This window comes from Xenopus tropicalis, chromosome 7 (genome assembly GCF_000004195.4).
Source record: "Xenopus tropicalis strain Nigerian chromosome 7, UCB_Xtro_10.0, whole genome shotgun sequence".
Taxonomy (NCBI): domain Eukaryota; kingdom Metazoa; phylum Chordata; class Amphibia; order Anura; family Pipidae; genus Xenopus; species Xenopus tropicalis.
Genome location: NC_030683.2, coordinates 90465 through 101680, shown reverse-complemented (window position 1 = coordinate 101680; position 11216 = coordinate 90465). Strand labels below are relative to the sequence as shown.

Genomic DNA, 11216 nt, shown 5'->3' with positions numbered 1-11216 from the left:
GGGTTAGGGAGGCTTCCGACTAAGAATAAGTATTGTACCCAAAATGAGTTCTGGATTCTCCCAGGTGAATCTAACGGGCTGCTCAGCAGGAACCCATTGGTGCACAGAGGAGAGAGAAGGGCAGACGATCCCAGGGATCCGGTGAGTTGGGAATTTGGGCAGGGGCAGGCCAAGCCGACCAGGTGCCCTAGGCAACCCGGTCGGCCAACTCCGACCACCTCCCCGCCCCCCCCGAATGGCTAATGCGCACCAAAGCACAGGAGGCGGTGCGGGGGGGGGGCGGGGTGATTAGATCGGTCATTGCCTCCGCCGCTAATGACAAGCAGCGGAGGCAATGACAAGTAGCACTAGGGGTAGGCAGGAGAGGCTCCTCAATCGTTGCGCCCTAGGCAGCTGCCTCTTCTGCCTACCCCTAGTGCCGGCCCTGAATTTGGGCCCAACATGGAATGAAACTATAGATCTTGTTAGAGTCATTTAGGTGTATGGGCTATGGGAGAGATCTGTGGATTAGAGGTGGGATCTCTTGGCATGGAATAGTAGTAATCTGTAGTGATCTGTTTGTATGGCGTAGGGAAGGGATCTGTTTGTATGGGGTAGGGAAGGGATCTGTTTGTATGGGGTAGGGAAGGGATCTGTTTGTATGGGGTAGGGGAGGGATCTGTTTGTATGGGGTAGGGGAGGGATCTGTTTGTATGGGGTAGGGAAGGCAAGGCATCTGTTTGTATGGGGTAGGGAAGGGATCTGTTTGTTTGGGGTAGGGAAGGGATCTGTTTGTATGGGGTAGGGTAGGGATCTGTTTGTATGGGATAGGGAAGGGATCTGTTTGTATGGGATAGGGAAGGGACCTGTTTGTATGGGGTAGGGAAGGGATCTGTTTGTATGGGGCAGGGAAGGGATCTGTTTGTATGGGGTAGGGAATGGATCTGTTTGTATGGGGTAGGGAAGGGATCTGTTTGTATGGGGTAGGGAAGGGATCTGTTTGTATGGGGTAGGGAAGGGATCTGTTTGTATGGGGTAGGGAAGGGATCTGTTTTTATGGGCGTAGGGGGGGAGGGATCTGTTTGTATGGGGTAGGGAAGGGATCTGTTTTTATGGGTAGGGAGGGATCTGTTTGTATGGGGTAGGGAAGGGATCTGTTTGTATGGGGTAGGGAAGGCATCTGTTTGTATGGGGTAGGGAAGGGATCTGTTTTTATGGGGTAGGGAAGGGATCTGTTTGTATGGGGTAGGGAAGGGATCTGTTTTTATGGGGTAGGGGAGGGATCTGTTTGTATGGGGTAGGGAAGGGATCTGTTTGTATGGGGTAAGGAAGGGATCTGTTTGTATGGGGTAGGGAAGGGATCTGTTTGTATGGGGTAGGGAAGGGATCAGTCTGGATGGGGTAGAGAACAGCATTATCAATACAAGGTAGGTCTGATAAATCTATACGTTGTAGGTGGTTTTAGGGGAAGGAGTAGGGTCTGTCTATACAGAGTAGGGAGAGAATAAGAGAAAGATGCTGTAAAAGGAATAGGAGAGGGTTGAGGTTATAGTGTAAAAGGGAGTAACCCCTGTGGGGCTGGAAATCTCACCTTTTCTGCTGAAGTAAACTTGTCTCCCCGGCACTTTCCTCTTGTTTCTGCCTCCGCCAAGGCACCATACTTCTTGGCTTCTCACCTCAGGCTTTTGGCTGATACTGGTTCATGGGTAATGTCAGTGGTGCCAGGGCAGTCTCATTGTCCCCAGGGGGTAGAAACGAATAAAAGAAGATCTCTGGAACAATAAAAGGAAATATCAGTAAGGGGAAGATCAAATCTCCCCGGTAGTCCCATTGGCTGGGGTACGTACCCATCAGTTGGGGCACATACCCATTGGCTGAGGTACATACCCATTGACTGGAGTATATACCCATTGGCTGGGGAACATACCCATTGACTGGAGTATATACCCATTGGCTGAGGTACATACCCATTGACTGGAGTATATATCCATTGGCTGGGGCACATACCCATTGGCTGTTGCACATACCCATTGGCTGGGGAACATACCCATTGACTGGAGTATATACCCATTGGCTGAGGTACATACCCATTGACTGGAGTATATATCCATTGGCTGGGGTACATACCCATTGACTGGAGTATATATCCATTGGCTGGGGTACATACCCATTGGCTGTTGCACATACCCATTGGCTGTTGCACATACCCATTGGCTGGGGAACATACCCATTGACTGGAGTACATACCCATTGGCTGAGGTACATACCCATTGACTGGAGTATATATCCATTGGCTGGGGTACATACCCATTGGCTGGGGCACATACCCATTGGCTGGGGCACATACCCATTGACTGGAGTATATACCCATTGGCTGAGGTACATATCCATTGGCTGAGGTATATACCCATTGACTGGAGTATATATCCATTGGCTAGAGTACATACCAATTGGCTGGGGCACATACCCATTGGCTGGGGCACATACCCATTGGTTGGGGTACATACCCATTGGCTGGGGCACATACTCATTTGCTGGGGCACATACTCATTGGCTGGGGCACATATTATTATAATATGTATTTATAAAGAACCAAGATATTCCCCAGAGCAGTATAATAGAAAGGAATATACCTGTCATTTATAGTTCCGACCTTGTGTATAACGCACATAGAGAATCCCTGCCTTAAAGCGGGACAGTGCTGCTGTGATTTGGAACAGAATACAAGTAGTAGCATTATTAGCAGGCAATACTCTCCCCTATGAAAGCATTTACAAAATAATTTTTCAGAAGTTTATCAGAGGGCAGATTTTGTCTGTGTGTTGGGGATATTAATGTAATAGCTATGAAATCAGGGACTAAATGTACTGGGGGGTGTATCTGGTTATGGGAATGGAAGAAGGGAATGGGACCCAATAAAAAGAAGGTAAATGACAGAAGGGAAAGGGACCCATTAAAAAGAAGGTAAATGACGGAAGGGAATGGGACCCATTAAAAAGAAGGTAAATGACAGAAGGGAATGGGACCCAATAAAAAGAAGGTAAATGACGGAAGGGAATGGGACCCAATAAAAAGAAGGTAAATGACGGAAGGGAATGGGACCCAAAAAAAAGAAGGTAAATGACGGAAGGGAATGGGACCCAATAAAAGAAGGTATTGACGGAAGGGAATGGGACAATAAAAGAAGTAAATGACGGAAGGGAATGGAACCCAATAAAAAGAAGGTAAATGACGGAAGGGAATGGACCCAATAAAAGAAGGTAATGACAGAATGGAATGGGACCCAATAAAAAGAAGGTAAATGACGGAAGGGAATGGGACCCAATAAAAAGAAGGTAAATGACGGAAGGGAATGGGACCCAATAAAAAGAAGGTAAATGACGGAAGGGAATGGGACCCAATAAAAAGAAGGTAAATGACAGAATGGAATGGGACCCATTAAAAAGAAGGTAAATGACAGAATGGAATGGGACCCATTAAAAAGAAGGTAAATGACAGAAGGGAATGGGACCCAATAAAAAGAAGGTAAATGACGGAAGGGAATGGGACCCAATAAAAAGAAGGTAAATGACAGAATGGAATGGGACCCAATAACAAGAAGGTAAATGACGGAAGGGAATGGGACCCAATAAAAAGAAGGTAAATGACGGAAGGGAATGGGACCCAATAAAAAGAAGGTAAATGACGGAAGGGAAAGGGACCCAATAAAAAGAAGGTAAATGATGGAAGGGAATGGGACCCAATAACAAGAAGGTAAATGACAGAAGGGAAAGGGACCCAATAACAAGAAGGTAAATGACGGAAGGGAAAGGGACCCATTAAAAAGAAGGTAAATGATGGAAGGGAATGGGACCCAATAACAAGAAGGTAAATGACGGAAGGGAATGGGACCCAATAAAAAGAAGGTAAATGACGGAAGGGAATGGGACCCAATAAAAAGAAGGTAAATGACGGAAGGGAAAGGGACCCAATAACAAGAATCTAAATGACAGAAGGGAAAGGGACCCAATAACAAGAAGGTAAATGACGGAAGGGAAAGGGACCCAATAACAAGAAGGTAAATGACAGAATTTAAAGGGACCCAATAACAAGAAGGTAAATGAAGGAAGGGAAAGGGACCCAATAACAAGAAAGTAAATGACGGAAGGAAAAGGGACCCAATAACAAGAAGGGAAATGACGGAAGTGAAAGGGACCCAATAACAAGAAGGTAAATGACGGAAGGGAAAGGGACCCAATAACAAGAAAGTAAATGATGGAAGGGAATGGGACCCAATAACAAAAAGGTAAATGACGGAAGGGAAAGGGACCCAATAACAAGAAGGTAAATGATGGAAGGGAAAGGGACCCAATAACAAGAAAGTAAATGACGGAAGGGAAAGGGACCCAATAACAAGAAAGTAAATGATGGAAGGGAAAGGGACCCAATAACAAAAAGGTAAATGACGGAAGGGAAAGGGACCCAATAACAAGAAGGTAAATGACGGAAGGGAAAGGGACCCAATAACAAGAAGGTAAATGACGGAAGGGAATGGGGCCCAATAACAAGAAGGTAAATGACAGAAGGGAAAGGGACCCAATAACAAGAAAGTCAATGATGGAAGGGAAAGGGACCCAATAACAAGAAGGTAAATGACGGAAGGGAATGGGACCCAATAACAAGAAGGTAAATGACGGAAGGGAAAGGGACCCAATAACAAAAAGGTAAATGACGGAAGGGAAAGGGACCCAATAACAAGAAGGTAAATGATGGAAGGGAAAGGGACCCAATAACAAGAAAGTAAATGACGGAAGGGAAAGGGACCCAATAACAAGAAAGTAAATGATGGAAGGGACCCAATAACAAAAAGGTAAATGACGGAAGGGAAAGGGACCCAATAACAAGAAGGTAAATGACGGAAGGGAAAGGGACCCAATAACAAGAAGGTAAATGACGGAAGGGAATGGGGCCCAATAACAAGAAGGTAAATGACAGAAGGGAAAGGGACCCAATAACAAGAAAGTCAATGATGGAAGGGAAAGGGACCCAATAACAAGAAGGTAAATGACGGAAGGGAATGGGACCCAATAACAAGAAGGTAAATGACGGAAGGGAAAGGGACCCAATAACAAGAAGGTAAATGACGGAAGGGAAAGGGACCCAATAACAAGAAGGTAAATGACGGAAGGGAAAGGGACCCAATAACAAGAAGTTAAATGACGGAAGGGAAAGGGACCCCAATTAACGAAGGAAGGGATAAAATGACGGAAGGGAAAGGGACCCAATAACAAGAAGGTAAATGACGGAAGGGAAAGGGACCCAATAACAAGAAGGTAAATGACGGAAGGGGAAAGGGACCCAATAACAAAGAAGGTAAATGACGGAAGGGAATGGGGCCCAATTACCAGAAGGTAAATGACGGAAGGGAATGGGACCCAATAACAAGAAGGTAAATGACGGAAGGGAATGGGACCCAATAACAAGAAGGTAAATGACGGAAGGGAAAGGGACCCAATAACAAGAAGGTAAATGACGGAAGGGAATGGGACCCAATAACAAGAAGGTAAATGATGGAAGGGAAAGGGACCCAATAACAAGAAGGTAAATGACGGAAGGGAATGGGGCCCAATTACCAGAAGGTAAATGACGGAAGGGAATGGGACCCAATAACAAGAAGGTAAATGACAGAAGGGAAAGGGACCCAATAACAAGAAGGTAAATGACGGAAAGGAAAGGGACCAAATAACAAGAAGGTAAATGACGGAAGGGAAAGGGACCCAATAACAAGAAGGTAAATGACGGAAGGGAATGGGACCCAATAACAAGAAGGTAAATGACGGAAGGGAAAGGGACCCAATAACAAGAAGGTAAATGACAGAAGGGAAAGGGACCCAATAACAAGAAGGTAAATGACGGAAAGGAAAGGGACCCAATAACAAGAAGGTAAATGACGGAAGGGAATGGGACCCAATAACAAGAAGGTAAATGACGGAAGGGAATGGGACCCAATAACAAGAAGGTAAATGACGGAAGGGAAAGGGACCCAATAACAAGAAGGTAAATGACGGAAGGGAATGGGGCCCAATTACCAGAAGGTAAATGACGGAAGGGAAAGGGACCAAATAACAACAAGGTAAATGACGGAAGGGAAAGGGACCCAATAACAAGAAGGTAAATGACGGAAGGGAATGGGACCCAATAACAAGAAGGTAAAGGTAACCATATTAATAACACTGCCAAAACCTGCCGCTTTTTCCTCCGCAATATTGCCAAGATACGCCCCTTTCTTTCTCAAGCAACAGCTAAAACACTAATCTATGCCCTTATCCTTTCCCGCTTAGATTACTGCAATCTCCTACTAACCGGCCTCCCAGACTCCCACCTCTCTCCCCTGCAATCAATCTTAAACTCTGCTGCCAGGATCCTCCTGCTCCCTCCTAAGAGAGATCCTGCTCAGCCTCAATTAAGCTCACTAGCATGGCTGCCTGTCAAGCAAAGGAGCTTACAGAATCCTTCTGCTGACATTCACAGCCCTTCCCTCCTCTGCTCCTCACTACATTTCTTCACTGGTCTCCCTACATGTTCCTGGTCGTCTCCTCCGCTCCTCTCAGAGCCTCCGTCTCTTTACACCATCCACACCCACTTAGCTCTCTCGTCTTAAACCTTTCTATCTCGCTGCCCCTTCCCTCTGGAACTCTATCCCTGAATCCCTCCGTAGGGAACACTCACCCACTCTCTTTAAGAAAAAGCTCAGCTGTTACCTTCTGGAGCACTAAGACATTATTTTGCCCAGTCCTGCGCTTAAGGGCAAATGCCCATACCTGATGCACTCTTACCTTCCAGTTTGTGCCTGTATGTTACCCAACCACTCAGATTGTAAGCTCTACGGGGCAGGGACCTCCTTCCTACTGTGTCTCATACCACATGGCACTTATATATATATATATATACATATATGTACTTATTGGTTTTATTTATTATAGTCACTTGTCCTCCCCTGTGGTGTAATTTTGGTATTCTGTAAGGACTGTATCAGGCGCTGCTTACCCTTGTGGCCCTTTAATCAAATAAGTTTACCACTACATACTATGACAGGGAAAGGGAACAGGGACCAATAACAATGACAGGTCAAAATGACGGAAGGGAAAGGGACCCGAATAACAAGAAGGTAAATGACGGAAAGGGAAAGGGACCCCAGAGGTATAAAGAAGGAAAGACCCAATAACCAGAAGGTAAATGATGAGGGAATGGGAGCAATAACCAAAGTAAATAGAACGGAAGGAAAACCAATAACAAGAAGGTAAATAAAGAAGGGAAAGGGACCCAATAACAAGAAGGTAAATGACGGAAGGGAAAGGGACCCAATAACAAAGGTAAATAACGGAAGGAAAACCCAATAACAGAAGGTAAATAAAGGAAGAAAGGGACCCAAAACCAGAAGGTAAATGAGTGGAGGGAATGGGAGCCAATAACCAGAAGGTAAATAACGGAAGGGAATGGGACCCAATAACAAGAAGGTAAATAACGTAGAAAGACCCAATAACAAGAAGGTAAATGACAGAAGGGAAAGGACCAATAACAAGAAGGTAAATAAAGAAGGGAAAGGGACCCAATAACAAGAAGGTAAATGACGGAAGGAAAGGGACCCAATAACAAGATGGTAAATGACAGAAGGGAAAGGGACCCAATAACAAGAAGGTAAATGACAGAGGGAAAGGGACCCAATAACAAGAAGGTAAATGACAGAAGGGAAAGGACCCAATAACAAGAAGGTAAATGACGGAAAGGAAAGGGACCCAATAACCAAGAAGGGTAAATGACAGAAGGGAAAGGGACGCCAATAACAAGAAGGTAAATGACAGAAGGAAAGGGACCCAATAACAAGAAGGTAAATGACAGAAGGAAAGGGACCCAATAACAAGAAGGTAAATGACAGAAGGGAAAGGGACCCAATAACAAGAAGGTAAATGACAGAAGGAAAGGGACCCAATAACAAGAAGGTAAATGACAGAAGGGAAAGGGACCCAATAACAAGAAGGTAAATGACAGAAGGGAAAGGGACCCAATAACAAGATGGTAAATGACAGAAGGGAAAGGGACCCAAATAACCAAGAATGGTAAATGACAGAAGGAAAGGGACCCAATAACAAGAAGGTAAATGACAGAAGGAAAGGGACCAATAACAAGAAGGTAAATGACAGAAGGGAATGGGACCCAATAACAAGAAGGTAAATGACAGAAAGGGAAGGGACCCAATAACATGACAGAAGGAAAAGGGAACCCAAATAACAAGAAGGTAAATGACAGAAGGGAAAGGGACCCAATAACAAGAAGGTAAATGACAGAAGGGAAAGGGACCCAATAACAAGATGGTAAATGACAGAAGGGAAAGGGACCCAATAACAAGAAGGTAAATGACAGAAGGGAAAGGGACCCAATAACAAGAAGGTAAATGACAGAAGGGAAAGGGACCCAATCTCCTTGGAACACACACTGGTGTTCAGCCAAACAGTGCTCTAAATACATAATATGGAAAATATTCTCCAAGTTATTAAAGTGATAGTAGGAAATAATAGGGGTACCTTTTGGCAGTGCCAGGGGCCTCATATACCCCAGCAAGGGCAGCATTGGCTCCATGGAGCTCTCATATACCCAAGCGAGGGCAGCATTGGCTCCATGGAGCTCTCATATACCCCAGCGAGGGCAGCATTGGCTCCATGGAGCTCTCATATACCCCAGCGAGGGCAGCATTGGCTCCATGGAGCTCTCATATACCCCAGCGATGGCAGCATTGGCTCCATGGAGCTCTCATATACCCCAGTGAGAGAAGCATTGTCTCCATGGAGCTCTCATTTACCCCGACGAGGGCAGCATTGGCTCCATGGAGCTCTCATATACCCCAATGAGAGAAGCATTGTCTCCATGGAGCTCTCATTTACCCCGACGAGGGCAGCATTGGCTCCATGGAGCTCTCATATACCCCAGTGAGAGAAGCATTGTCTCCATGGAGCTCTCATATACCCCAGCGAGGGCAGCATTGGCTCCATGGAGCTCTTATATACCCAAGCGAGGGCAGCATTGGCTCCATGGAGCTCTCATATACCCCAGCGAGGGCAGTATTGGCTCCATGGAGCTCTCATATACCCCAGCGAGGGCAGCATTGGCTCCATGGAGCTCTCATATACCCCAGCGATGGCAGCATTGGCTCCATGGAGCTCTCATATACCCCAGTGAGAGAAGCATTGTCTCCATGGAGCTCTCATATACCCCGACGAGGGCAGCATTGGCTCCATGGAGCTCTCATATACCCCAATGAGAGAAGCATTGGCTCCATGGAGCTCTCATATACCCCGACGAGGGCAGCATTGGCTCCATGGAGCTCTCATATACCCCAGCGAGGGAAGCCTTGGCTCCATGGAGCTCTCATATACCCCGTCGAGGGCAGCATTGGCTCCATGGAGCTCTCATATACCCCAGCGAGGGAAGCCTTGGCTCCATGGAGCTCTCATATACCCCGGCGAGGGCAGCATTGGCTCCATGGAGCTCTCATATACCCCGTCGAGGGCAGCATTGGTTCCATGGAGCTCTCATATACCCCAGCGATGGCAGCATTGGCTCCATGGAGCTCTCATATACCCCAGTGAGGGAAGCATTGTCTCCATGGAGCTCTCATATACCCCGACGAGGGCAGCATTGGCTCCATGGAGCTCTCATATACCCAAGTGATGGCAGCATTGGCTCCATGGAGCTCTCATATACCCCGTCGAGGGCAGCATTGGAGCTCTAGACAAACAGCTCTGACTGTCTCTACAGAAACAGAATGCAGGCTGTCCCTACTCCCCCCGGCTCCTACTTACAGTTTATACACAACACACAGGCGAATTCCAGGGGCAGGAAGGCTCCATCCGCACACACCTTGTCTGTCTCCTCAGCAGCTGCACTCAGTCCTCCCCTTGGCTTAGGCCATTGCCCCATCTGCCCCTGTCTCATTGCTGAATCTGCCCCAATCTCATTCCCGGTCGGACTCTCCTACCCTTGTGTCTCCTTCCTCAGCCTCTCACCCTCTTCCTCTCCTGCTGAGAGAGCAGCCAGAAACCTGCCGGACAGGTTAAACAAAGACAGCAGCACCTCTAGGACAAGAAGCGCGATAACGGGGGTTTGCCTGAAACAATGCAGTTCTACAGAGCCCTCATCAGCTCTTATCAACTTACTCATTAAGCATTGTTTCCTGGCTGGTCCGGCTGGTCTGGAAGGACCTTCTTAACTCTTTCCTGGCTGGTCTGGAAGGACCCTATTAACTCTTTCCTGGCTGATTTGGCTGGTCTTAAATGTCCTATTAGGGAGTAGGCATTTGGGGTGTGTTATACAATAGGCAAAAAAAAAAGAAAGCATTTGGGGTCTATGTCAAACTGGGGGAGTTATATTCAGAGTGGATACTTGCAGGTTGTGCCATAAATTGAGGAGAATTAGGGTTGTATTTGTTTCCAGGATTAACGTTTTGATATTTGTGCCCTGGATTTAAACAGGAATCATGGGTAACCCTCCTTCAGTCAGCACCCGAACCATTAGCTTCATTTCCCAGGGTGCCACAGCCATGTGACCTGTGCTCTGATAAACTTCAGGCACACTTTACTGCTGTGCTGCAAGTTGGAGTGATATCCCCCCCCTCCCCCCCAGCAGCCAATCAGCAGAACAATGGGAAGGGAGCAAGATAGCAGCTCCCAGTAGGTATCAGAATAGCACTCAATAGTAAGAAATCCAAGTCCGGCTTGGGACTCCTCCAGTTACATGGGAGTAGGAGAAACAATAGGTTAGCTGAAAGCAGTTATAATGTGTAGTGCTGGCTGAAAGCTCAGACTCAGGCACACTTTACTGCTGTGCTGCAAGTTGGAGTGATATCCCCCCCCCCCTCACCCCCAGCAGCCGATCAGCAGAACAATGGGAAGGGAGCAAGATAGCAGCTCCCAGTAGGTATCAGAATAGCACTCAATAGTAAGAAATCCAAGTCCGGCTTGGACTCCTCCAGTTACATGGGAGTAGGAGAAACAATAGGTTAGCTGAAAGCAGTTCTAATGTGTAGCGCTGGCTGAAAGCTCAGACTCAGGCACACTTTACTGCTGCGCTGCAAGTTGGAGTGATATCCCCCCCCTCCCTCACCCCCAGCAGCCGATCAGCAGAACAATGGGAAGGGAGCAAGATAGCAGCTCCAGTAGGTATCAGAATAGCACTCAATAGTAAGAAATCCAAGTCCGGCTTGG

The 11216-nt window shown here is 46.8% G+C and overlaps 1 protein-coding gene across 3 annotated transcripts in view; it reads right to left on the bottom strand.

The window, feature by feature from the left end:
• The window catches only part of trpv5 (transient receptor potential cation channel, subfamily V, member 5), a 47715-nt gene extending 37614 nt beyond the window's left edge, over positions 1 to 10101 (bottom strand). The window contains exons 1-2 of one of the 3 annotated variants that reach the window (XM_031904908.1): positions 9816 to 10101; positions 1571 to 1751 (exon numbers count right to left, since the gene is read on the bottom strand). In XM_031904908.1, the coding sequence (XP_031760768.1) occupies positions 1571 to 1638 (68 nt within the window). In that variant the 5' untranslated portion in view covers positions 1639 to 1751; positions 9816 to 10101. 3 annotated transcript variants of the gene reach the window in all.
• Positions 10102 to 11216: the final 1115 nt, after the last annotated feature.